This window comes from Mirounga angustirostris, unplaced genomic scaffold, assembly GCF_029215605.1.
Source record: "Mirounga angustirostris isolate CCGP_5_RB_7025 unplaced genomic scaffold, mMirAng1.0.hap1 SCAF_16, whole genome shotgun sequence".
NCBI classification, from domain to species: Eukaryota; Metazoa; Chordata; class Mammalia; order Carnivora; family Phocidae; genus Mirounga; species Mirounga angustirostris.
This window is the reverse complement of record NW_026991724.1, coordinates 18,225,038-18,252,053: the sequence shown is the minus strand read 5'-3', so window position 1 is coordinate 18,252,053 and position 27,016 is coordinate 18,225,038. Positions and strand designations below refer to the sequence as shown.

Genomic DNA, 27,016 nt, shown 5'->3' with positions numbered 1-27,016 from the left:
AGTCATGGTCTTTCTGTGTCCCAGCCTTAATGTCCTCCTTGGTCTCACAATTTTGCCTTCTGCCCTGGATACGAGGCAGGAGTGGTAAGGACAACAGAGAGACCTTCCTGCACTCAAGCAGCAGGAGGGACACCAGACTTGGCATTTCTAGGGTAAGAAAAAGCTCTTATGTAAACAAATCTCACTGTGTACAAAAGGTTTAATTTTGACTAAGGGGTTAAGAGGCTGGGCTGCCCTTCTACAGCCACCAGTGGCTGGGAAGAGTGCTCTGGGGAAACTGCCCACCCCACTGCTCCTGTCTTCAGACTCCGTTCTATGATGGGGCCTCATCCTGCCCTTTGCAACCATGTGGCGATTCTCAGTGAGGACCCCCATAACTACCCCCATAAAAGGGCTCAGGCATCCATCTTCACAAAGACCTTGGGGCGGGAAAAGATCCTGATGGCTTCCTCTACTTGCACCAGCTTCCGGTCCAGCTCAGCACGGTGGCCCTGGGCCCTGAGTGAATCTGCCCCAGCAGGCAGCAGGACCAGCTCACGTAGCAACTGGCTCTGGCCTACAAGGGGCCCAGGAACAGTGAGTGCCAGGCAGGGCTGCATGGTCCCCACTGGGTTCCCCATCCACTACCCCCCAACCCCTTGCCCATGAACTCACTCTGGAGCAGATTGCTCAGTGTCTCCAGCCTCTGGTTCTCAGGCATGCGAGTGTGGCCAGGGGGCATGGCAGGGTCCGGCTGGCTCTGCTGGCGGGCCTCAGCCTCCCGCCGCCACAGATCCCTGCGTTCCAATAAGCTGCAGACGCACAGGCTCAGAGTTGGTGGTCCTAGGGCAGAGGTTGCCTCCCACCCTCCAGAGGCACCCTTCACCCTAGATGTTGGGCAGTGGGACCTACTAATGGGGCATGTGGCCCTTCTGCGTGGCATCATAGTGCGCTTGGGCTTGCCGCTGCTGCTCCAGCACTCGAGCCAGGACCTGCAGTGAGCGGGAGTGCCTCCGGGGGGCCCTCTTGGCAGTGCGGGCATTGTGGCTGATGAAGTCCACACCCAGGCCTGGTCCCTGCAGGACACGGCAAGCACGATGGGGTAGACAGCACCGTGATGTGCTCCTGAACCCCTCAAGATCTCTGCCCCCCCAGCCCCCACCCATCCTCTCACCTTAGCACTGGGGCCTGGTGGGGTTAGCTGAGGGCTGGGGACACGGGGTGGCGGGAGCCCAGGGCCGCAGCGGGAGTGTGCCCGCAGGAAGTGGGCAGGCTCTGTTCTAGAGGCAGGGCTGGGCTCCTGGAGGGCAGGGCACAGCAGAGGAATCAGTCAAGCTGAAGTCAGGGTCTTAAGCCAGCCATAGAGTGAGCTTCTGTTCCTTCTGCCTGTGAGGATACTTCTCTATCTCCAGCCCTATGGGCCTCTTCCCTCTTGAAGGAACACTTCTATCCATGAGCATTTAAATATGTGGGTCTCTCACATCTTTAGGAGAACAACAAACCACCCCTCCTTCTCACATTTTAAGGAAAACAACAAACCAGTCCTAGCTCTGGCTACCATTCCCTTTTTCTCTCCTTCCTGGCCAAGCTTCCTGGCTCTGACCCCACCAAGGTCACTCATAGCTGGCCTCCAAGCCCTCAAATCCAGGGTCACTTCCCTGGTCTCACTGTCATCAGCCTAATCCTCAATAACTCCTGGGTCTCACTCTTCAGATCCAGACCTGACTCTCCATCTGTTTCCTGGACACACTCCCAACCCCCTGGGAGTCCCACAAATGCTTCAGTTTCAACAAATTTGCATATGACCTTATTGTCTTTTCTCTCAATCCTGCTCCTCCTTCTGAGGACTCTGGATAGTGATATGGTACTACTATCTACTGAAGAATCCCACCACAGTACCCCTGCCCTTCTCACTGCCCTTAGAAATAAAGGTTGAGGGGCGCCTGGGTGGCTCAGTCGTTAAGTGTCCACCTTCGGCTCAGGTCATGATCTCAGGGTCCTGGGATCCAGCCCCACACCGGGCTCCCTGCTCGGCGGGAAGCCTGCTTCTCCTCTGCCTCTTGCCCCCCGCCCCACCCGCCCCGCTCATGCTCTCTCTCTCTCGTACTCTCTCTCAAATAAATAAAATCTTAAAGAAAGAAAGAAAGAAAGAAAAGAAAGAAAAGAAAGAAAGAAAGAAAGAAAGAAAGAAAGAAAGAAAGAAAGAAAGAAAGAAAGAAAAGGGCGCCTGGGTGGCTCAGTTGGTTAAGCGACTGCCTTCGGCTCAGGTCATGATCCTGGAGTCCCGGGATCGAGTCCCGCATCGGGCTCCCTGCTCGGCAGGGAGTCTGCTTCTCCCTCTGACCCTCCCCCCTCTCATGTACTCTCTCTCATTCTCACTCTCAAATAAATAAATAAAATCTTTAAAAAAAAAAAAGAAAGAAAAGAAAGAAAGAAAGAAAGAAAGAAAGAAAAGAAAGAAAGAAAGAAAGAAAGAAAGAAAGGCTGAAAAGTGGGTTATGTGATCCTTTATGATGTAGGTCCAGCTGACTTCTTAGCCTGGCATCATGCTCTTCTCCACTGTACACAACATCCCACTGCACACACTCCCTCTGGTCTTAGGACTTCTGTGAGGTTCCATCTCAGTAGAATGTTCTCTTCCATTCTCCCCTTGCCTAATTCCTACTTGCCCCTCAGGATCACCCAGCCATCGCCACTTCTGAGGAAACCCCAGCCCGACTCTGCGCAAATCAGCTATTTCTTAGCCCCTGTTACCCTAGTCCCCTGTGATTTTCATCCCTCCCCATAACTCGGATCTCAGTATAACTGCCTATCAGTCAACAAGATGAACAATGCTTCTGGCTCTCCAAGGTAGGTACCTGCAGCTGGGCCTTGACCCGGGACTCCACTTTGTCATATTTGGGCGAGCGCCACAGAGCCTTCAGGGGCCTGGGCTGGCTCTGCTCCCGGCTGCGCTCCTGCTCACGGAAGCGCCTCTGGATCTCCCTGATCCGCTTCAGGTTCTCCTTCTCATGGTCTTTACGGTCCTTCCCTGGAAAAAGATGTTGCCAGACTCTACCCTACATATAGCCCAGGAGATCCAACTCCCAGTTGGAGTTCACACACTGGGCCCACACCCGCCCTCCTACAGAAAGGTCTCCCTGACCTCTCCATCTAAGACAGTATACACATCACTACATTCCCTTCCTGACATAGTAATTATCTTCTTCTGTCCTTGATTATTCTCTACATTTTTATTGTGAAGTACACCAATAATCATCTTGTATATTATATCCATCTCTTCACTTGTTTACTGTTTTTCTAGCACCTACAGAGCGGGCACGCAGGAGGCACTCAACACACAATGTTTCGCTGATGCGTGAATTCATTAAGCTGAACTAGGGTTCCTGGGAACAACTTCATTCAGTCCTCTCCCGTGAGGAAGTAAGTGCATTTCCCCCTCCTTCTATAGTTGGGGAAAATGACACTCAGGGAGGCAAAGCCTGAACCCAGATCTGGGAAGGAGAAGCAACGGTTTTGATCTCAGCGTTCGACCTCATACTGGCCTCATTGCCCCTTCTGTCTGAACTTACTCTTGGGAGAGGCCCCAGGGCCTAGGGAGATGCCCCCGAGTTGCAGCAGCACTCCCCCGACGCCACGCCGGCCAAGCTCCAGGATCTCTCTGGCTCCGGGACCTACGGGGGGGCCACGCGGAGGGGTGGCGTCCAAATCGAGGTCCGAAGTCAGCAGGTCCAGCTTCAGCGCGTTTCCCTCAAGGCGTCCTTGGGCTGACAAGCCAGACGGGGAGCTCAGTGCGGAGCTCAGTGGTGGAGCGGAGCCAGAGCCTCGCCCCGCCGCGCCGCACCCCTCCAACTCACCCGAGGCCGGCCGCCGGTAGTAGTCAGGGCAGAGCGTAGGGTCTGGAGGGATGGGCCCCGAGATGCGGGATGGGCCCTCGCACATGCCGCTGTCGCTGCCCTGCAACGGTGCACAGAGGCCCCTTTCTCAGCCCAGTGCCTCCTCCCCGGTCCTGGGCCCGGACCCTGACCCCAGCGGCGCCCTCCATTCCCGGTCCCCGCCGCGCAGCCAGACCCCGCCAGCGCTCGCCGCCTCCGCTCCTAACCCACTTTCCTGCCCAGTTCGCGACCCCTTCCTCGCAACACTCGGGCAAGGAACTCACCGGAGCAGTTTTGCCGCCCGCTGCTACAACCCCACGGGCTTGCTGTTGCCAGGCAACAGTAGTTTCCGTCCCCGAGGTCAGGGGCCAAGGCCCCCTGGCGCAAAGCCTTCTGGGGCTTGTAGTTCCAGCTGAGGGTGGAGCGGAGCCACCGTCAGGTTCCCCTCCCAGCCGCCTGCCCTCGCCGGCGGGTCTTTCGGGTCAGCGCCAGGTCCGCAAGTCCGGCCTCTCTCCCTCCTCCCCGCAAGCCACCTCCGAGGAAGCGCTGACCCCGCGCAGCCATGGCCTCAGCCGGGGGCGAGAGACGGCCAGGGGCCCAGGAGAGGACCGCTGCGGGGCCGGCACAGCTCGCGGAGTCGTCCGGTGGCCACGCTCAGAGCTCTGAGGTGACCGTCAGGCTGTGTAGTCTTCAAACACTTGTCCCGGGCACTCTAAGAGGCCAAACTCTGTGCGACGCCCCCCTAACTGCCAGGACAAGCTCCACGGCAGGGAGGGGCACGGGCTGGTGCCCTTCATCTGCATTTGGTGTTTGTCAGGTGTCTCATGACTGATGCCCTGTATCTTTTGCCTGGTGACCAGTTACCTATGTGTCCCTCTAGTCTCCGGTGATGGCAGACCCGTGCCTGGCGCCAGCCTATGAGGCCTGCCGGAGCCTGGGTGAAGACAAGTGCCCAACAGGACCAGTCTCAGAGCCAGGGCTCCAGGAGGAACAACTCAAGCTGGAGGAAGAGAGGCTCAAGCTAGAGGTGGATTCACTAGAGGAGAGAGGCCCCAGGCCTATGGCCTCCATTGTGAGGACCAGTCATGGTCCGAAGAGGAAGCCTGTCAAGTGAGGGAGCTTTCAGAGGGAAGGAGCTGCAGGGCTGGCGGAGGGGGTTGGCTGGGCTCACACTCCTACAGAGTGCATCCTTGTCCCCTGCCACCACCATCACTCCTCACTCCCTCTGTTCCTGAAGAGCCCTGGCATTGGCAGCGGGGGTGGGGGGGACGGGGTGGGGGGCGGGGGGTTGGGCATCCAGATGAGGAGTCTCAAGGCCTTGTAGGGTACTGAGCTCACATGAGCTCTAGTCCCCTGTCCAGCCCAGAGCCTCACTGACCAGGAAGGGAGAATCTGGGCCCCAGGTGATAGACAGGCAGGGCTATTCCCTATGGTCAGGGCACAGGAGCCAAAGCTGGAGGCTGGCTCCTTAGGCCTCCTGTCCCCCAGCCTCCCAGGGCCTAGCCACCAAGCCCATCCTAGGGCTGAAGCAGAGATGCTACAGGGGCTGCCACTGCAGAAGGAGGAGTCAGAGAGTAGCCAGAGTGAGCCCTTCCCATCTGCCAAACAGCACAAAAAAGCCAAGAAGCGCAAGAGTCTGGGGGCTCCAGTGCTCCCAGCTCTGGCCAGCACAGTGTCTGCCCCTTCAGAGACCTTGGGGCTAGAGCGTGAGTGGCAGCCCCTGGGCCTTCCCTTTTCCTCCTGCCTGATGGAACCCTGACATGGCACAGCGTGGGTGTTCCAGCTCCTGCCCTGCCCCGGGTCATTGCAGGGAAGGCCCAGCGCCTGCGGCCCCTGTACCAGTACATCAACTACTGCAATCCTGAGCTGAATGAGGCAGGGGAGGGGGACAGGGAGGCTGAGGCAGAGACGGAGCCTGAGTTGGAGCTGGCCCTGGTCCCCGAGGAGGCCGGTGTGGAGCAACTGCAGGCCTTGCTGCCCGTGCCAGGTGAGCTGGCCTCGGGCCTCTCTCAGCCCTGCCCCAGTACATTTGTGTCCTCCACCCATGCTCTGGTTCCCCTGGGAGAGGAGGTGGGAGAGGAGCCTGGGTGTTTGCCCAGGCTGGGGGGCAGCGGCTGCCTCAAGGCTGAGGTGGATAAGTCCGCCCAGGTGGACATCGACAAGATGCTGAGTGTTTGCGCAGCCCCACTTGTACCTCCGCTCTCTCCTCAGTACAAGTGACTTTCCTGCCCCCCCCCATTGGTGGCTCCCCTTCTCCCAAGTCTGAACCAGAGCAGCAGCCTAGGCCTTGGGGTGCAGGGGAAAATTTGGCCCCTCTCCCTACTTGGGACCTTGGACTTGCTGAAAATAAACATTTTTCCTTTTCTCAGACTTGGTGATTTTGCAAATAAGATGGCTGAAGAGAGGCTGGGAAGGTGGGTGCAGGGTTTGAAGCTTGACTGGTCATCCGGATCACCCAAGAACTTGACAAAAGTACACGTTCTTGGGCACGACCCCAGACCTAACCAAATCAGAATCTGCAGGGCTGAGGCCTAGTTTTGTGCATTTAAAGGCTCCTCAGATGAACCTGAAGGTCAGACAGGATAACAGTGTGGATGCAGAGGGAGGTGATAAGGAGAAACTTGGGGCAGAGAAAGGAAAGGGATGGCCAGGTCACGGGAAGCAGCTGCTTGGTTTTGCTCCCTGTCTCCCAGGGAAGCCGCCTGCATTTGGTCTGACCTCGAGGGTCCAACTCTTAGGATCTCCCATTGAGGTGTCAGTTCATTTGCCTGCCCCAAGAATGGCGTCTTTGGAATGCTTTCCACTTACTGGAGACCACAGCTGGACCAGACTTTGCCTCCAAGGTGGCCCTGCTAACAGAGGCATCCGTGCCTTTCTCCTGGCAGCCAGGGCGTGGTGGTGGGTGTGAGTGTTCTCCCTGGAGCTTTGCAGCCAAGTCACTGGATAACTGCTGCTTAAGAGGCAGCCAGTGCTGGCCATTTTGGAAACCCTCATATCCTGCTGCCTCCTGGTCCTCCTGCATGTCCCTCATATACCTTAAACATAGGGATCTCCAGATTAAATTAATAACTTCTCCCTCCAATCTGCTTTTCTTCCTGTGTCCCATCAACACAATGGTTCAAGCCAAAATCCTGGGTGTCACCCCAGACCCCATCCTGTTCTTTGCTCGTTCTTTACTCCTACAAGCTAATCAGGCATCAAGGCTGGTTGCATGTACCCTCTAGGCTGAGAGCCTCTCAGATCCCAGGGTTCACACCCCTGCCCTGGGCTCCCTGCTCAGCGGGGAGTCTCCTTCTCCCTCTCCCTCTGCCCCTCACCCCACTCGTGCTTTCTCGCTCTGCTCTCTCTCAAATAAATAAAATCCTAAAAAAAAAAATTAACTGAGCTCGACTGCCTCACTTTATGGCTGAGAAAGCAGAGGCCTTGAGTGAAATGGCTTCACATAAAATCACACCCTGGGCACCAGGGAGACACTGCCCTTTCCTGAACCCTGCAGATCTGGACCTGAGGACTCTGGCTAAGGCCTGACCCAAGAAGGCCGAGCATCTGCTTTCTGTATGGTCTCCTGGGCTGGAGGTGTGAGCCAGGCCAGCACTGACAAGGAAGCTCTGTTCCTCTCTTCCAACAGGTGACGTAGGAAATAGTAATCACCAAAGAAAGAACTGATCTACATTTGCAGGTCTCTTTCCTGACAGGTTTATCTAAGCAGGGTGGGTGAGAGTAGCCACAGAAAGGAACAAGTCACTACTATTGTTCCTAAAGGCTCACTCTAGGGGTGCCTGGGTGGCTCAGTCGGTTAAGTGTCTGCCTTCGGCTCAGGTTATGATTCCAGGGTCCTAGGATTGAGCCCCGCATCGGGCTACCTGCTAGCAGGGAGTCTGCCTCTCCCTCAGCTCATGCTCTCTCTCAAAAAAATTCTTAATAAATAAATAAGTAAATAAATAAAAGCTCACTCTAAGGGGGAAATGCTGGGTGTAATGCAAGGAGACAGGTGCCACTGAAGAGCAGAGGACCAAGGCGGCAGGACCTCAGTGGGGGAAAGAGCTGCCATTTTACCCAGGGAAGCAGGGAAGAGGCATCCCTCCAACTGACTCCTGGAGGGTTGGGTGGCCTTCCAAGCAGAGGATATGCCAGGGAAAAGCCTTGTTTATGTGAAAGACATCAGCCCCATGCAGGAGGGTCATTTAGCATGGCTGAAGTGGAGGCATGGCCACCAAGACAGCAGGGTGGGCAGTTCTGGGAGTGATGAGAAGGGGTGTAGGCAAGCGGGATCTTGGCCTGGCATTCTGGAGAGGTCACTTGAGCAAGAGTGAGAAGGGCAAAAGGAGGGAGATTGGGGACAGGGAGGTAAGGAGACTGCTGGGCTGATTGCTGATTGTCTGGGTGAGTATGAGGCCTACATTTGGTTGGGGGTGAGAAATAAGCAATAGGTATTTTGGAAGTTCTTTTCAGTGGCTTGGAAAAACTTAATCTACTCTGACCCAAGGAAGATCCTGAGATTTAGGAAACTGGTCCTGGGAGGTGATGCTGCCTTCCTCCAGGAGGGGGCGCTGCAGGACAAGTCTGGAACCGCATGCAGGCACAGTCACCCCTGAGGACCAGAACCCTGCTGGCTTCCTTGGCCACAGGCATCTGGGCTACTTCAAGGTGCATCTCCTCCCTGGGACCAACCCAAGAAATATATGATGGTAAAGATGTCTGAGGGATGGCCATGGACGTAAGCTCTGGGGAGTACCAACAGAGGACCCCAGGGTCCTCACAGAAGTAGCTCTGCACCAAGCCCACTGCCACCTGCCCTAGGACTTCTGGGAACCTGTCTTTGTAAACAAGGGGTTTGCTGTAGAGCCCCATGAAACTTCATAAGTGCCACTGTGGGTCAGTAACCTGGCTCTTTCTTAAGTAGGAGCACCTGAGTCATGTATGATGGACACTTGGGCTTTCTTAGTAAATCCCCCAATTTAGGAAGGATCCCATCATCCTCATAACACAGAGGGACTGACCTGGAGCTGATCTGATCATCCCAGGAGGAAGAGAGCAGCCTCTTTCTTTCTTTTCTTCCTCCTTCTTCTTCTTCTTCTTTTTTTTTTTTTAAAGTAGGCTCCTCACCCAGCATGCGGGGCTTAGAACTCACAACTCCCAAGATCAAGACCTGAGCTGAGATCAAGTGTCTGATGCTCAACTGACTGAGCCACCAAGGTGCCCCAAGCAGCCTCTTTTTAAACTCTACCAGCATCCTGCCTTGCAGGTTCTCTCTGCAGTCCACCTCCTAGATAAGGCCTTGCTGAGATTCCTGCTGCAGAGAGAAGCAGTAACCTGGATGGGGGCCTGAGTGGGGAGGGGCAGTGCCTGGGCACTCAGTCTCTGAGATCTGCAAGTGCTGGGGAAAGAGTAGTTCAGGGTCAGGCTCTGTAGATGGATGACCCTGACCAGGCTCCTTCCTGGCTCCATCACTTATAACTTATAGGAGGCAAGTAACTTTGCCCCGCCTCTCCCTCACTTTTCTGATCTGAATAATGAGAATATTAATATTGGTACCCCATAGAGCGGTTTGGATATTATATGAAATAACATGCATGAAGTGTATTCCCGGAGTGGGGGGGCAGCATGCAAGAAGCACATTCCCCAACACTAGCCACTGCTATTTTCTCACAAGGACAAGGTTTCAACCAGGGCAACACACAGGAAAATTGACCTGGTGACTTCTAGAAAGGGTGCCAAGAGGAAGAGGGAGACTTCCCTGAGCCTTTCTTTCTCTGACAAGGAGCCCAGGGCAAGGAAGAGAGAGGGAGGTTTAGAGAAGGGAAGAGGAGTTGGGTCTAGGCCTAATCTGGGGAGGCTGGCAAAGGAAACAAAGGGGTGTGTGTCCTTTTCCCCCACCCACCTCACTTCTGACATGGTTAAAAGGCGGTCCCAGTATAGAACAGTGAATAAAAGCAAGGCTGGTGACCGGCTGCCTGGGGCAGGCAGCGCTGGGCTGCACCCAATCCATAGGGCAACATGTGGAGCCTTCCTCTAGTTCATTCCATCCAGGTTCCCTGAGACCACTCCTCACTTCCCCTCTCCCAGGGCTCCCCAGAGCCAAATCCATGGTTGCAAGAACAGAACTTTTCCTGACCTCCGGCCCAGGAAGACCCCAAGCTCTCCCCATCTCCCTGAGACAGCAGGCATGACAGGCACAAATCAGGAAGTCTCGAGTCCTGTTGTCTGAGAAACGACTTTTTCTTGGACAGCTCCTGGGATTCAGTCGCAAGGGGATAAGCCCACTAGACCGTGATGGATCCAAAGCAGGCCAGAGCTGCTGTGAAGCCACAAGGAAAGAGAAAAATATAAACAATCTACAACAATAAACAAGCCTTTCATTATTAAAGAAACCCAATTTACCAAACAAACAACAAACAACCGTGACATAGTGTCAGACTTTCTGATTTATTTATTAACACTTATCAGATATTCCAGAACCCTATCTCCTCTCCGCCAAGTCGGGGGCCCTTTTCCCCAGGTCAACAGCCCCTGAGAGTTTACCTAATGAAGAACCCCTCCTCCCTGCCAGGGAAGGGGCAGCCTAGAGGCTGGAAGGGCCTGGTCATATGGGAAGGAGGGCAGGTGCGGATCCCTGAGGGATGACTCGACGCCCTCACCATTCCTGAGATGCCCTAGCCCAGGAAGGGCATGAAAACGAGGCTTGTCATTTTTCCTCAGGCTGAGGAATCAGCCAAGCTGGGTCCCTGCTATGCTACCTCACCTAGTTAGGACCACAAATTGGCAAAAGCAGCCTCCAAGTCGAGCTCTGGCTGGCTCTGCTCACCAGCGTGACTATGCAGAGACTGGGGGGCAGCCCCACCCCGGGCACACTGTGCTAGCCCTCAACTATATCACCACCCTGCAAGTCTGAGGAGCAAATGAGCATTGGAGGGGCTGTTTTCCCAGGGCCACCTTGGGCATCACCTGGACCCTGCCCAAGATGAAAGACACTGTGGCCAAGCCCTCCCGTGCCAGCTTCTGGTCCCTCCCCGGCCCCTCGGCCCCATGGCAGGGAGCCCACCTGCAGGCTCACAGGTTATTCCGTTGCAGTGCCTCACAGAGGTTCTGGTTGGCGTCGGGTTCTTCCGTCAGCACCTCCACAGCCTCCCACTCCCCGGATCTGCTCGACCTTTTGATGGCATCCACCACACTCTGCATGTACAGCCCATCCTCGAACGAGGCGGCCATCGAGACAGGGGTGTGGTCCCATGTGCGGCGGTCCCCCTGCCCCTGGAAAGACTGGCGCAGGGCCTGCACCATGTAGACCATGCCCTTCAGGTAGAGCAGTGGGACGTCCTGGGGCCCCTGCTCGGGCAGCCCTGCCCCCACGGCCAGCGAGTCCCTCAGGAGCAGCTCCTCTTGCGTGGCAGAGTTCTTCTGCCCGTAGAGGTCCGCTCCTCGGGCAACGAGGCGTCCTGCAGAGCCCACCACCATGACCTCATGCACAAAGGCGCCTGGCATGTTGAAGTTAAGTGTTACTGTGCTGCACACCCCCCCACCCATGAGCATCTGGAAGAAGCAGAAGTCATCACTGGTGACATGCCGGATGCCACGGATGGCCGCATTCTGCCTCACAAAGGTCTTGAGCAGCCCATGCACCTTCTCAGCTCTCCGGCCGGTCAGGTGGGTCAGCAGGTCCACAATGTAGGTGCCCATGGTGTGCAGGCCCCCGCCGCCCATGAGCTCGTCACAGATCCAGCCGTAGTTGGGGCTGAGCAGGCTGCCTGAGTAGATGCGGGCATCGCAGATCATCACCGCGCCCACGTAGTGCTCCGCGATCAGCTGCTTCATGCGCACGAAGGCAGGCAGGAAGCGCAGCACGTTCCCCACCAGGCTCATCAGCTGCGGGTAGTAGCGTGAGGCAGTCACCATCCGAAAGGCATCCACTGAGGTTGCTGCCTTCTCGCAAACCACATTCTTTCCAATACCTAAGAACAAAACACACCAGAAAATCTCAAAGTTCCAGGAGATTTTACACTGGGGGAAAATCTTTTCTTGAAGGCACATGAACTCTGAAAAGCCTCCTATTATCAGATGGTGGCCTGGGGCAAGAGGAAAAGCAATGGCTTAGATAAAAATGGTACCCTGTGACTGGGACTGGAGAACAAGTTATAGGCTGGAGAAAGATGAGTAAATTCTTTTTTTTTTTTTTTTTTAAGATTTTATTCATTTATATGACAGAGAGAGACAGCAAGAACAGGAACACAAGCAGGGGGAGTGGGAGAGGGAGAAGCAGGCTTCCCGCTGAGCAGGGAGCCCAATGTGGGACTCGATCCCAGGACCCTGGGATCATGACCCGAGCCGAAGGCAGACGCTTAACGACCCGAGCCGAAGGCAGGCGCCCAAAAGATGAGTAAATTCTTAAGGGAAAATGAAAGGAGTAGAGGCAGAAAGTGCAAACCAGGAATGGGAAGTGAACAGAGGAGGTATGATGGGTAATTTTATGTGCCAACCTGGCTAGGCTGTGGTGTCCATCAAATACCAGTCTGGACACTGCTGAGAAGGTATCTTTTTAGGTGTGATTAGCATTTAAACCAGTAGGTTTTGAGTACATCAGATCACCCTCCACAATCTGGGTGGGCCTCATCTAATCAGTTGAAGGTTCGGGGATGGGAGTGGGGAAAGACGGAGGTTCCATGGAGAGGAAGGAATTCTGCCTCCAGACTCAAGTTTGCAACACCAACTCTTGCTGGGATTTCCAACCTGTTGTCCTGCCCTGCAGATTTCAGATCTGTCAGCTCCAACAGTCACATGAGCTGATTCCTTAAATTTCTCCCTCTCTATATATACCTTCATTGGTTCTGTTTCTCTGGAGAACGCTGCCTAATACACGTGGGCTGGAGAGATGGACATGCCTATGTACTTTCATACATTTATTAGATCATCAGCTTGGGGCAAAAGTATCTAATCCATGTTCTAGGGGATGGGCTTTGTACTCTCAGTTGTAACTGCAGAAAGGGCCCTAAGATTTCCCAAAGATTGTTCTCTGAAAACACTGGTCCAATACGTTAGTGTAGTCAAAAGGTCAGAAAATGTCTGTTTGGCTCTAGTAGGAGGGGAAAGGGAATAAAAATATTCCTTCTGTCCTCATGACTGTCCTGAGTATACTGTAGCTGGGGTGTACTGAGAGGGCAAAACAAGGCTAGAAAAAGCCCTGAAGAGAGAGAGCTAGAAGACTGAGCAGATTCCATATTAGGAAGAAGGACTGATACTCCTCCATGTTTTAAGATGAAAGCTCATGAGGGAATGAGCAGTCACAAGACACCAACACCGGGATACTCCTGTGAGCTTGGGGTGGTTCAAATGGAAGTCCTATGTTAATACCTCCACAGATGTAGGGGTGGGGGGGAAGCAAGGGGAGAGGTCCTTGCACTCAGGTCTGGCAGGAGACAGCCCTGCAAGGAGAGTAGCACCTGATTGTTATCATGATCTGCTCTTGGACAGTCTCCAATATCCCCCTACACATGTGGGATTTTAGGATTAGGGACTGGAGAATCACAATATTGGGTGACAATTTGGCCACTTGGCTGCAGAACATTTATGGCTGACCAGGGAAATAATGAAGAAACTAGATTATCAGACATAAACACCCCATCTGAGGGCTGCAGCTCCGACCAACCCAGAAACTACCTGCTGTAACTCTTCACTGCAGGGATTGGGTGGACACTGCAGCATGGGGCAGAGTGAAGATGGGGTGGGGGGAAAAGGACTCTTGTGACTGCTGGGAGCTTGGTGATGATTAAAACCAGGATAAGAAATCTCTGTTCCATGCCAAGAGAGGTCAGGGAAGGGGGAGAGACCTTCCTTCTTGAGCCCAAACAATAGGAATGCTTTTGAACTTAGGACCCAATAGTATTATCTGTATGGGAGCTAAAGGCCATCTTGAGTTAAACAGGCTCCTGCAGGCCAAATGTACATGATCTTTAACTTTAGAGAACCTGGGTTGTGCTGAAAGACATATTTATTTAAGTTATCTAGCATTCCTGCTAGGAAGCCAAAGGAGAGATTAGAGAAGCTGGGAACTGGTTTTTGTTAACAGGGAGTGGAAAAGCATGGATGCTGAATGCTTATTAGCTCAGACTTTTTGGAGTGTGAATAAATTTCAAGCTACAACCCTTTCTCCAGCTCATACTCCCCAGATTTCCCAGGACTGGGTTCCCCTGAACACCAGAGGCCCAGAGAGGCTGCCCCAGAACACCTCTTTGTTCCCTATTAGCACAGTGCCTGTTCAGAGCTCTAGGACCACAGCACTCCTGTTAGCCCATCTAGAGGCATGGGACTAGAGAAAGGAGACTTCAAACAGTAGGTAGAGAAGTAGCTCAGGAAGAACACGACTTTTATGTTTTACAAAATCCAGGAAGTCCACTTGCAGGGGCGGGGTACAAAAAAGGTTCTGCTACTAGAAAAAGAAGTTTGAAAGCCATAAGACTGAATCGCTCTTGCCTACTCTTTCTTGGGTCACTGGCCCTTGTTAGCCCCCTGGGTCACACCACCAGACGGGGCACGCATGAGTAGAATTTGTGTGTCAAGCCCTGTGCTCAGCACTGGGGATATAGCACTGGGTTTGGACTTTACTTTCAGAGAACTTATAGTTTAGGGGGAGAGATAGCCATTAATCAAATTACCATATAAATACATGTAGAACTGTACTTGTGATAAATGCAGTGAAGATGATATAAATGGTAAAATGAGAGCATATACCCCTTGACTGGGGGTGGTCAGAGAAGATGTCCCCAGGGACCAGTGTTCCAGAGATTAAATTATTTGGGCTAGACTCCTTTTTTTATTTTAAGATTTTATTTATTTATTTGATATAGAGAGACACAGTCAGAGAGGGAACACAAGCAGGGGGAGTGGGAGAGGGAGAAGCAGGCTTCCTGAGGAACAGGGAGCCCGATGCGGGGCTTGATCCCACGACCCTGGGATCATGACCTGAGCCGAAGGCAGGCGCTTAACGACTGAGCCACCCAGGCGCCCCTGGGCTACACTCTTTGAGTAATAATCTCTTGTTATGTCACAAGCCCATGGGAAAGGGTTGGCAAATTCAGTGTTTTTTTAATGAAGCACACTAGTGCCAAGAACTGGGCACAGAAATCTTTTAGTGACAGATTTTTTTTTTTTTTTTTGAAAGACAGAGAGAGAAACAGCATGAGAGGGGAGAGGGTCAGAGGGAGAAGCAGGCTCCCCACTGAGCCGGGAGCCCGATGTGGGACTTGATCCCAGGACTCCGGGATCATGACCTGAGCCGAAGGCAGTCGCTTAACCAACTGAGCCACCCAGGCACCCTTCTAGTGACAGATTTAAGAAAACATTCAACTGTGGCAAAAATGTTGGGGCATTTTGCACGCTAGAATACATTTTCCTGAACCACCTCTAAGCTGAGAAATAAAACATGTTAGGGTCCCTCCCTCTCCTTTAAGGAACTCATAGAGAAGCTTTAAGGATGACACTGGAGGAGAAAGAAGATTAAAAAAAAAAGTCAAACAAAAGTAGAAAATAAGATGCCACAAAAAGGGCTGTGATATGAAAAGGACACCTCTGGAGGCTAAGTCCAAGAATGAGTTTTGGGAAACCACCAATAAGAGTGAGGGCAAGAAACAATCTTTACGGAGGCACCTGGTGGCTCAGTAGTTAAGCGTCTGCCTTCAGCTCAGGTCATGATCCCAGGGTCCTGGGATCGAGCCCCACATCGGGCTCCCTGCTGAGTGGGAAGCCTGCTTCTCCCTCTCCCACTCCCTCTTCTGCTCCCCGCCGGCTTGTGCTCTCTTGCTCACTCTCTCTCTCTCAAATAAATAGATAAAATCTTAAAAAAAGAAAAAATCTTTATGGCCTCACAGGTGAGGTAACATCTAAAGATGTAACAAGCCAAGGAAAATGTAATTTTTCCTACAGCACTGAGACGTAATGAGATGTAACCCTAATGTTCCTGGGCCTTGATTTCTTTCACTGAAAAGGAAGATGCTGGATTAGAATCAGTGGTTCTCAGTCCCTAGTGTGCGTCAGAATCACCTAGAAGGCTTCTTCAACCACAGACTGCTAGGCCTCACCTACAGAGATTCAGAAGGTCTGGGACGGGTCCTGAGAATCTGGATTTGTAACAAGTTCCCACATGATGCTGATGCTGCTGGTGTGAGAATCACATTCGGAGAACCACTGGACTGGAGGCTCTCTCCAGAGCCCACAGGCCTGACATTTCTACAATTTTATCCATGTGAATGCCAGGAGAAAATACAGTACTACTGACCAGTATGAAAAATTTTAGGAGAAGAATATATAGTCTGTCATACATTTTTTTTTTCCCTAATGTAATCTCTACACCCAATGTGGGGCTCCAACTCACGACCCCAGGATCAAGAGTGGCATGCTCTCCTGACTGAGCCAGCCAGGCGCCCCACTGTCATCTATGTCTGCATAGCTGCAAATCTCTATCGGCATTTCTCAGTCTCTAAGATTTAGCTTTTATAATGCTTAGCATAGCATAATGCAAGGAGGATCCTTAACTAAATAGGGTCTTTAGATGACCGTGATAAATTTCTCACAGATTCAAGATCTGATCTGATCAAAGCTGATCTGGAATTAAGAGTATGTCAATAGCTATATAGCTAAGTAATTGTATCTTTTCCCCCCTAGCTTTAAAAAGGCTTGAGGATCAGGCTGTCTTCTCTGCATTGGGAGCAGCTCTCCTGCCACAGCCCCTCATCCCCTGAAAATGTCCACCTGTGCAAGGGTGTCTCCAACTCCTTCTCGGTCAGGAGCGCCTCTCAGGTGTTGAGCTGATCACTGTCTGCAATGGTACTAACCACCGGAGACACTGACAGATGAGAGCCTCGGCAGCTTGGCAGCCCCACGGCCCCTGGCCTTATTTATTCCTAGCTACAGCTGCTGAACCAGCACCATTTCAAGGGGTATCGACACAACAGCCAAATTCACCGGGGCTGGGGCCGCCATGGTAGGGAGAGCTGGCTCTGGGGCTGGAACTGGGGCTGTGCTTGGGAGCCTCATCACTGGTTATGCCAGGAACCCTCGAAGCGACAATTCTTCTCCTACGCCATTCTGGGTTTTACCCTCTTGGGGGCCTTAGGGCTCTCTTGCATGATGGTGGCCTTTCTCATCCTCCTCACCACGTGAGGAGCCTTCTCCACCTCCCATTGGTCTCTTGCCTGTGTCTCATCTGTCCTGTATGTTCCTTTTCCTATACCTACCCAGGCAGTCTGGGGAAAGTGGTTGGCTCAGGGTTTGACAGAGGGAAGACAAATAAATACTGTATTAGTAAGAAAAACTTAAAAGATTTATTTATTTGAGAGAGAAAGAGAGAAAAAGCATGCACACGAGCGGGGGTGGGGGGCTGGGCAGAGGGAGAGTGAGAATCTCCAGCAGACTCCCTGCTGAGCGCAGAGCCTTGATCTGAAGACTATGAGTGTATGACCTGAGCCGAAACCAAGAGTCAGATGCTCAACCAACTGAGCCACTCAGGTGCCCAGAAAAAATTTTTATTTATCTGACAGAGAGAGACAGCAGGAGAGGGAACACAAGCAGGGGGCAGCTGGAGAGGGAGAAGCAGGCTCTCCGCTGAGCAGGGAGCCCGACGTGGGGCTCGATCCCAGGACGCCGGGATCATGACCTGAGCCGAAGGCAGATACCAAACAATTGAGCCACCCAGGTGCCCCACTAGCCTGTATCCTCAATGAACAACAAGAGACACAGACCCAATAACAGGGAGACCAAAAAAAAAAAAAAGGCGGGGGAAAAACACAGAAAAATATATTCTCATGCATATATAAAGAGACTCATACATGGGAATACACTGTTAGGTGAAATGGCAGTGAGAGTCTTTTGGGATACTGACTCTGAGGACTTTTAAATATGCTGCATATTAGGAAGCGGGGGAAATCGGAGGAGTAGACGAACCATGAGAGACAATGGACTCTGAAAAACAAACTGAGGGTTCTAGAGGGGAAGGGGGTGGGAGGATGGGTTAGCCTGGTGGTGGGTACTGAGGAGGGCACATTCTGCATGGAGCACTGGGTGTTATGCACAAACAATGAATCATGGAACACGTCATCTAAAACTAATGATGTAATATATGGGGATTAACATAAGAATAATAAAAATAAATAAATATGCTGCATATTTTTGCAATTATCAGTGCATGTGCTGGTCCTGTCTCCCATCTAGGCTGTGTACAAGAACCAGATACTTCCAGAGTTTTATAGGTGGGAAGAATGGGCCCCGCTTTCAAGGCATTAATTTAAACATGGTTCACCAACCTACAGAAAAGTTTTTCATATCTGAGATGACTCAGAATGCTTAGTTTCATTTGTAGACTACATTCAACTCAGTGAACATTTATTTAATGAATATCCAGAGGAGAATGCTATTATTTATTTATTTTTAAAATGAATTTAACTTAGGGGCAACTGACTGGCTCAGCTGGAAGAGCATACAACTCTTGATCTCGGGGTTGTGAATTCAAGCCCCACGATGGGTATAGAGATTGCTTAAAAATAAAATCTTAAAAAATAAAATGAATTTAACTTAAATCTGCTCTTCTGCTTCCGACAACAGGAAGTCCCTTGTGTTGTAATGCCAATGTCTTTCTTGGTCAGCACTTGGAGGCAGTCATACATATATCATGCTGGAAAGGCCAAAAGGGGCAGGAATTGGGACCCCCTATTTAACAGGAGTCCAGAGAGTTTGAAAGAGATAGAAATAAGATCACAAGTGGGGTCTGATGTTGGGCACCTGGCTGGCTCAGTGGGTGGAGTATATCACTCTTGATCTCTGGGTTGTGAGTTTGAGCCCCACATTGGGTGTAGAGATTACTTAAAAAATAAAATAAAACCTTAAAAAAAAAAGTAGGGTCTGATGTAAAGTTCAGTACGGTGTTCTGTCTACAGCAGTTCCTACATTCACACCCAGTACTTCGGGAAAATTGGAGGAGTTCTCTCCTGGCCATTTCCACATGTGCTTATGTCAGGTGAGAATTCTCAATTAAAAAAAAAAAAAATGTGAGTGGCACCTGGGTGGCGCAGTTGGTTAAACGTGGGACTCTTGATTTCAGCTCTAGTCATGATCTCATGGGTCATGAGATCGAGCCCTGCGTAGGGCTCCGTGCTCAGCGGGGTGTCTGTTTGGGATTCTCTCTCCCTCTGCCCCTCCCCCCACACCATGCTCTTGTGTTCTCTCTCTCAAATAAATGAACGAATCTTTAAAAAAGTGAAAGGACACAGGGAGTGAACTTCATGGTCACAATATGCTCAGCAACTCCTTTGGGGTTTGAGTGGCAGTACCTGAAGGGAGGTCCAGCTGACATGAGCTCTCCCAGACCCACCAACCTGACCCTGGGACTGTGTGCCTATAATAGACCAAGGACTCTCATTCACACCCTCTACCTCCTGACAACAGAGATGCAGAGAAAAGACAGACGACCCTGCTTCACCAGGGCTGAGACATAAGATCCCACAAGTCTCTGGTCATCCCTGTCCTTCCTATTTATAAGAAAAGCAAGTCCAGCGTTTTCCTGTACCAGGAATCAGAAAACAGCAGGTTTTTGGCCAAAGAACCCTAGGGTTTCCTCTTTCTTCCTACACAGCTTGGCGATGGTTTCTGTGGGAACCCTAGAATCTAAGAAGACTGAGAGCCTCTAGAACACTGCCTCTGGATTACCTAGCCTCACCAGCCTGCATTCACGCCACAGGATGGCAAGAAATCAAATGAATATGGTAGCTTGGTCCCCTTGCACTAGCCCTCTGTTAAAGTGTTGGCTTAGGCCTACTTCTAAACTAAATCTGAAAGCCATTACCTGCCCTCCTAAGAATCTAGTGACTAGCTCCAGTGTCACACATCTTTAGACACTGCTCTCTGAAAAAGACAAACCATCTACAGTATTTGGCCAAATGTACGTGCTCCCAGATCAACCACCAGACTCATGTTCTTGCTCACTCCAATGAACATTTATCTTTACCAACACACTGGGCCAGAGGTGACAGACGTTCTTTTCTCCTCAGAACAAGGGAGACAAGTAGCAGAGGCTTGGACTCTCCACCATGGTAGTGGCCAGGAGTGGTCAAGCCTGATGGCATACCAGCTCCTGGGCCCCGAGATCTGTGACTGCATCAGAGATATATTTTGTTCCTATCACCTTACATAAAACAACTTCTCTGTCAATTAATAATATGCCACCTGAATTGTTACCTAAGTCTTGTCTTTTCTACTTTGTAATGTGTGATCTCTAGTGTCTTCAATTGAACTGTGAAATCTGAAGGTAGGCAGGGCTCTGATCCAACCCTGCTCTGAATGTACAGAAAGACATCAAGACAGTGCCTGGCACAGAGAAGGCATTAAAAACAAAAATAACTGCTGGATGAATATTTACCGGCTTGTGTTCCTATTCAATTCGATTCTCATTTACATCAGAAAAAGAAAAAAAAGTCACCTACAGTTGACTGGGAAGAGAAGTCCAAAAGAAATTGCAGAACAGCTCAGTAAGCCCTGCCCTATCTAGTGCTTCCCAAGGGGGCAGAGATGTGAGCAGGCAGACCTGTGTACCCTATCAGAAGCCTTCCTGCCTTCCGGCACACAAGATTGCAAAATTTGGCAGGAAGGGTGTGCGCTCTATCTAGCGAAGGATTGACAAAACATGGGAAATGGCAGCCTTGCTACACACGCTCCTCTCCTCTCTGAGGTGCTACGTGCCACGGAAATGGAAGAACAAACATGTCAGCCACAATCAATTTCCTACTGCCCAAGCCTCTGAACTCTGACTTCAAACAGGCCAACTTTACATTGCATGAAATGTCTGTGTTTTGCCAAAGCAAGTACCACGCTGCACGACATGTAATAATCTCTAGCCCCTGTGACAGGCCAACTCCTAAGGCTTCATTTTTGCTCAGGGAGTTACTTATGGAGGTGGGGAAGGCTGGAGCATTTCTTCCCACAGCTGTATGTAACAAGCCCCCAGTGTGCCCTCCCCAGCACAGAGGAGAGCAGTGACACACAAGGACCACCCAGAGGGAGACACAGCCTGCCCTTGCCACGGCCTGACTGTCCATACCTAGAGCCTTCACAGATATTTGCCGGGTCAGTGGAGGGGGGATATTGATGCACACAAGATCCACGTCTTGATGCAGCAAGACATCATCGGTCCGGCTGGTGTAGAAGGTGATGTTCATCTCCTCGGCAAGCTGCTTTGCCTCCTCCTCCGTCTTCCCCCACAGGGCCTCCACGGTGAACCCTTCTGCCCTCAGCAGTGGGACCAGAACCCGGGCGGAGCTGCCGGTCCCAAACACGCCCACTCCTGGGAGCATCTTCATGCCGGTTTCTCTGTTCACCAACTCATCTCCTCACAAGAGCCTCCAGCATGAATACGACCTTCCCACAGTCCTGGTCAAACATGGCTCCTGGAACAGCAAGCATTATACTGGCTATTAGTGGATGGCACACTCAGCTGAGGCTACCTTCTGGACTTGTTTGGAAGCAACAAGTTCTCCGCCACAAAAGCACAAATGCAATACTGCTCCAAAATGAAAAGCTGCAAAACCTTTTCCCGTGGAGACTTAAGGATATTAGCAATATCCATCTACTGGAAGAAGGAAGAATGAAAAACAGGTAAAGCTGAGTTCCCAAATCTCTGTTCTGTTCTGTTCCTGAATGTTTTGTGTGACTCTGGTCCAATCATTTAACCATCAGGGTCATAACTGTAAAAGTTCATGATTCTATGATATTATATTGGAAAAAGGAAAAGAGGGGAAACAAAAACCAGTACAAGTTGGAAGAGAACTACCTAGGTGCTATGCAGATTATAATTTAAAATTTCATGGTAGAAAGCACAGGCAAGTATTCATTATAAACAAAAAATAACAACAACAAAAATGTTTTCAACTACCAAACTAGCAACAATAACAGGAAGTTTAAAATGTTATTTTTTGTATAAAGATACTCAGTCCAACATTGGCTATGATAAGTGAAAAACTGGGAAACAATCTAGATGTTCAATAATAGTAATGGGTAAGATAAATAACACTGTGAAGCAGATGAAAACCGGGGGTGGAGTGGGGTGGGGTGGGTAGAATACCCTCAATGACCTGAAAGACATCACCATATATTCATTGAAAAGGGGGAAAACAAAACAAAAGAGGAAGTATGATACCCATTTTTTTAAAGCACAAGAGAAGTATATGTAGCAAAAACTAATGATGTATGGTGATTAACATAACATAATAATAATAAAAAGAAGTATATATGAATGAGAATATACAAGGATATCTATATTATTATTTGTAAGCATATTTTACACATGACATTAGAAGGACCAGAATACACCTGAATTTCATAATGATTACTCAAGTTGATGGGATTATAGATGATTTTTCTTTTTCAAACTCTGCCCAATTTTCTACAATGAATTGTGGTTTTTAATTCTGATCACAAGGGTGCCTGGGTGGCTCAGTTGGTTAAGCGACTGCCTTCGGCTCAGGTCATGATCCTGGAGTCCCAGGATCGAGTCCCGCATCGGGCTCCCTGCTCGGCAGGGAGTCTGCTTCTCTCTCTGAACCTCCCTCCTCTCATGCTCTCTATCTCATTCTCTCTCTCAAATTAAAAAAAAAAAAAAACTTTAATTCTGATCACAAGGGTTATCAAATGAAATAAAGGGGCTCCTGGGTGGCTCAGTTAGTTAAACGTCTGCCTTTGGCTCAGGTCACGATCTTGGGGTCCTGGGATAGAGCCCCGAGTCAGGCTCCCTGCTCAGCGAAGAGTCAACTTCTCCCTCTCCCTTTGCCCCTCCCCCTAGCTTGTGCTCCCTCTCTCTCAAATAAATAAATAAATAAATAAAATCTTAAAAAAAATAAAATAGGGCGCCTGGCTGGCTCAGTTGGTTAAGCGACTGCCTTCGGCTCAGGTCATGATCCTAGAGTCCCGGGATCGAGTCCCGCATCGGGCTCCCTGCTCAGCAGGGAGTCTGCTTCTCCCTCTGACCCTCCTCCCTCTCATGCTCTCTGTCTCTCATTCTCTCTGTCTCAAATAAATAAATAAAATCTTTAAATAAATAAATAAATAAATAAAAAATAAAAAAATAAAATAAAGAACAAAACTAAAGTCTGGACATTGAGAACGGCATGTGAGGCAATGAGCACTGGGTATTATATAAGACTGATGAATCACAGGCCTATACCTCTGAAACCAATAATACATTATATGTTAATTATTTGAATTTAAATGAAAAAAGTTTAAAAAAGTTAACAAAACAAACAAAACAACAAAAACAAAAAACTAAACAAAAGTCATCCTGGAAACCAAGATGAGATTTGGGTGTGATCAGGGGTACCCGGTTTCCCCCTACAGCAGCCCATGTGCTAAACCAGGGGTCCCCACTCTGGCTGTGTGTTAGGTACCAGTAACTCCAGACCCACTGAGTCAGATTATAGGGATGAGCCTGTGTCACCATCATTTTCTTTTCAAGTTTAATTCTTTTGTGTGTGTGTGTGGTAAAATACACATAAAATTTACCATCTTAACCATTTTTAAGTGTACAGGTTCAGTGATATGAAATACACTCAGATTGTGCACCATCTACCTCCAAAAACTCTTCATCTTGCAAAACTGAAACTCTGTACCCATTAAACACTAATTCCTCATCCCAATCCCTCTTGCCAGCCCCTGGCAATCACCATTCAACTTTCTTGTTGTCTTTAAAATATATATATATATTTTAAGTAACCTCTACACCCAGCATGGGGCTGGAACTCATGACCCCAAGATCAAGAGTCACACGCTCTGACTGAGCCAGCCAGGAGCCCCTATGTTCTGTTTTCTGTTGCTATGAATCAGACTATACTCTAGGTACTTCGCAGAAGGGGAATCATACAGTATTTGTCTTTTTGTGATTGGCTTATTTCACGTAGCATAACGTCTTCAAAGTTCATCTATGTTGAAGCATGTGTCAGAATTTCCTCCCCTTTAAGGTCAAATAATATTCCATTCCATGTATATATCATATTTTGTTTATCCATTCATCTGTACACAGACACTTGGGTTGTTTCCATGTTTTAGCTATTGTAAATAATGCTGCTATGAACATGGGTGTTCAAATTTCTCTTCAAGACCCCCCCCCTTTTAAGACTCTGCTTTCAATTCCTTTGGGTATATACCTGGAAGTAGAATTGCTAGATCATATGGTAGATTTTTATTTATTATTTTTAAAAATATTTTATTTATTTATCTGACAGAGACACAGCACAAGCAGGGGGAACAGCAGGTAGAGGGAGAAGCAGGCTCCCTGCTGAGCAAGGAGCCTGATTAGAGACTCGATCCCAGGACCCTGGGATCATGACCTGAGTCAAAGGCAGACGCTTAACCGACTGAGCCACCCGGCCATCCCCATATGGTAGATTTTTAATTTTTTGAGGAACCACTATATTGTTTTCCACTGGGTCTGTACCATTTAAAATAATTTTATAAATACTTTCTATTTCTAGTTCCTTAGTCTTCCAATTATCTTTAAAAAATCTTGGGTGCCTGGGTGGCTCAGTTAAGTGTCTGCCTTCAGCTCATTCAGCTCAGGTCATGATCCCAGGGACCTGGGATCAAGTCCCGCACGGGGCTCCCTGTTCTGCAGGGAGCTTGCTTCTCCCTCTGCCTCTCTCTCTCTGATGAATAAATAAAATCTTTTTTAAAAAAAATCTTACTTGGTCACTGCAAATCCCAAATTTTAACAAGTTTTACTCAAACGTACAACTTTGCTGTTCTACTTTAATCCACATAACACTGCCTCACTTGCATCTCCTCACAGATCAGAGTCAACCTATTTGTCAGGGAGACATGGCATTCCTTTAGTAAATGCACCATAACTATTTCATTCCTCAACGGCAAGTACTAGGGATATACCTCTCTTCCCTCTCCCCCTCCATGACATCCACCTTTCTGATAATTTCTGAGTGCCACTTCTGGGCTCCCCACTTCTTTCAATGCTGAAGTTCTTGAGGTGTCCTCTTCTCTTCTTGCTCCACATGCTCTCTTATCTACTCATGTCCAAGGCTTTATCAGTATACCAGTGACTCCCAAATCTGCAGCACAAGCCCAGATTCCCCTCCAGAGCTTTACACCCATATATCCAGGGCGCCTGGGTGGCTCAGTCACTTAAGTGTCCAACTCTTGATCTCAGCTCAGATCTGGACCTCAGGGTCGTGAGTTCAAGTCCCATCTTAAGCTCTATGCCTGTGGAGCCTACTTAAAAAAAAAAAGTGGTATGTCCATACAACATAGTATTATTCAGCCACAAAAGGTAATGAAGTACTGATACAAACTACAACATGGGTGAACCTTGAAAACATTACCCTAAGTGAAAGACACTAGTCACAGAAAGCCATATATTGTATGATTCCATTTATGTAAAATGTTCAGAACAGGGCGCCTGGGTGGCTCAGTTGGTTAAGCGACTGCCTTCAGCTCAGGTCATGATCCTGGAGTCCTGGGATCGAGTCCCGCATCGGGCTCCCTGCTCGGCGGGGAGTCTGCTTCTCCCTCTGACCCTCCCCCTCTCATGCTCGCTCTCTCTCTCATTCTCGCTCTCAAATAAATAAATAAAATCTTAAAAAAAAAAAAAAAAAAAAAAAAAAAAAAAAAAAATGTTCAGAACAGGCAAATCCATGGAAATAGAAAATAAATTAGTGGTAGGGATAGCGGGGATGAAGAAATTGGGAAGTAGGGGCATCCTAGTTTATTCTTCCCCATGTGGTTATTCAGCACCATTTGTTGAAGAGTTCTTTCCCCTGAATGATAACTCCTTTGTTGAAAATCAGTTGACCATAAGTGTATGGATTTATTTAGAGACTCTCAATTTTATTTCATTGCTGTATACGTCTATCCTTATGCATACCACAGTCTTGATTACTTTAGCTTTACAGTAAGTTCTGAAGTCAGTGTGAGTCTTCCAACTTCATCCTTTTTCAATATTGTTGTGGCTATTCTGGGTCCCTTGCATTTTCCTATGAATTTTAGGTTCAGTTTGTCGATCTGGGATTTTGATAGAGATTGCTTTAAATCTGTAGATTTGCGGGCGCCTGGGTGGCTCAGTTGGTTAAGCAACTGCCTTCAGCTCAGGTCGTGATCCTGGAGTCCCAGGATCGAGTCCCACATTGGGCTCCCCGCTCAGTGGGGAGTCTGCTTCTCCCTCTGACCCTCTCCCCTCTCATGCTCTCTCTCACTCTCTCTCTCAAATAAATAAATAAAATCTTTAAAAAAAAAATAAATCTGTAGATTTGGGGAATATTGTCATCTAAACAATATTAGATTTTATGATCCATGAACATGGGATGCCTTTCCATTTATTTAGGTCTTCTTTAATTTCTTTTAACAATGTTTTGTAGTTTTCAGAGAGTAAGTTACACACTTTTTGGTTAAATTTATTTCTAAGTATTTTTTTGATTTTTTTTTTTTTTAGATTTTATTTATTTGAGAGAGAGAGCATGAGTGAGCTGGGAAGAGAGGAAGAAGCAGGTTCCCCACTGAGCAGGGAGCCTGATGCAGGGTTCGATCCCAGGACCCATGACCTGAACCAAAGGCAAATGCTTAATGGACTAAGTCACCCAGTTGCCCCTGTTCAATGCTATTGTAAATGGGATTGTTTTTTCTTTTTCTTTCTTTCTTTTTTAAAGATGTATTCATTTATTTTAGAGAGAGAGAGAGTACACGCAGGAGGAGGTGTAGAGGGAGAGAGGGGAAGAGACGCAGACTCACCACTGAGTGGGGAGCCTGACACGGGGCTTGATCACACAACTCTGAGATCATGACCTGAGCTGAAATCAAGAGTTAGATGCTCAATTGACTGAGCCACCCAGGTACCCCTGGAACTGTTTTCTTAATTTCATTTTCAGATTGAGCATCTCTTTTGCTTCTAGTGTAGATACAAATGTACTATGTAATTTACATGTCTATCTTAGGGATTGGTTTGCCAGTATAGCCCGCTTGACCCTACCTGAAGGACACCTGTGCCTTTGTGAACCACTGAAATAAGCATGACTTGGGCGGTCTCTACCTCCAGACCCTTATCAGCTTCCTGCCCTCCTGTCTCTACTCTCTGGGACTGTGGATCTTGGCTTGCCCCCTGCACTCTACCATTGGGTTTTATCTTAATCATCATTCTT

The 27,016-nt window shown here is 49.4% G+C and overlaps 3 protein-coding genes and 1 pseudogene across 8 annotated transcripts in view; 2 read left to right on the top strand and 2 right to left on the bottom strand.

The window, feature by feature from the left end:
• Positions 1 to 181: 181 nt before the first annotated feature.
• On the bottom strand, positions 182 to 10,173 carry ENKD1 (enkurin domain containing 1). 3 transcript variants are annotated; one of them, XM_054511293.2, is made up of 8 exons: positions 9,970 to 10,173; positions 3,837 to 3,936; positions 3,552 to 3,746; positions 2,838 to 3,010; positions 1,154 to 1,279; positions 892 to 1,055; positions 655 to 791; positions 182 to 556 (listed from the first exon to the last, which is right to left on the bottom strand). In XM_054511293.2, exons 1-8 carry the CDS (start codon positions 10,000 to 10,002, stop codon positions 396 to 398), a joined length of 1,089 nt encoding a protein of 362 aa, XP_054367268.1. In that variant the 5' UTR covers positions 10,003 to 10,173; the 3' UTR covers positions 182 to 395. The 3 variants fall into 3 exon arrangements, with proteins under 3 accessions (XP_054367268.1, XP_045746861.1, XP_054367269.1); XM_045890905.2 differs by lacking the exon at positions 9,970 to 10,173 and adding an exon at positions 4,139 to 4,222; XM_054511294.2 differs by lacking the exon at positions 1,154 to 1,279.
• Positions 4,302 to 6,206, top strand: CUNH16orf86 (chromosome unknown C16orf86 homolog). Its single transcript, XM_045890313.2, has 4 exons — positions 4,302 to 4,521; positions 4,735 to 4,959; positions 5,314 to 5,560; positions 5,665 to 6,206. The coding sequence occupies exons 1-4, from the start codon at positions 4,417 to 4,419 to the stop codon at positions 6,072 to 6,074; spliced, it is 987 nt and encodes a 328-aa protein (XP_045746269.1). The 5' UTR covers positions 4,302 to 4,416; the 3' UTR covers positions 6,075 to 6,206.
• An 88-nt stretch (positions 10,174 to 10,261) lies between the features above and the next one.
• Positions 10,262 to 27,016, bottom strand: part of GFOD2 (Gfo/Idh/MocA-like oxidoreductase domain containing 2) — a 38,661-nt gene continuing 21,906 nt past the window's right edge. For 3 of the 4 annotated variants that reach the window (XM_054511292.2, XM_045890899.3, XM_064580960.1), the window contains 2 exons: positions 20,929 to 21,274; positions 10,262 to 11,803 (listed from right to left, as the gene is read on the bottom strand). In XM_054511292.2, coding sequence (XP_054367267.1) covers positions 10,905 to 11,803; positions 20,929 to 21,187 — 1,158 coding nt within the window. In that variant the 5' untranslated portion in view covers positions 21,188 to 21,274 and the 3' untranslated portion in view covers positions 10,262 to 10,904. The remainder of the gene's footprint in view (positions 11,804 to 20,928; positions 21,275 to 27,016) is intronic. The other variant, XM_045890901.3, reaches the window with a different exon arrangement.
• Positions 15,780 to 17,014, top strand: LOC123855950 (ATP synthase F(0) complex subunit C2, mitochondrial-like; annotated as a pseudogene).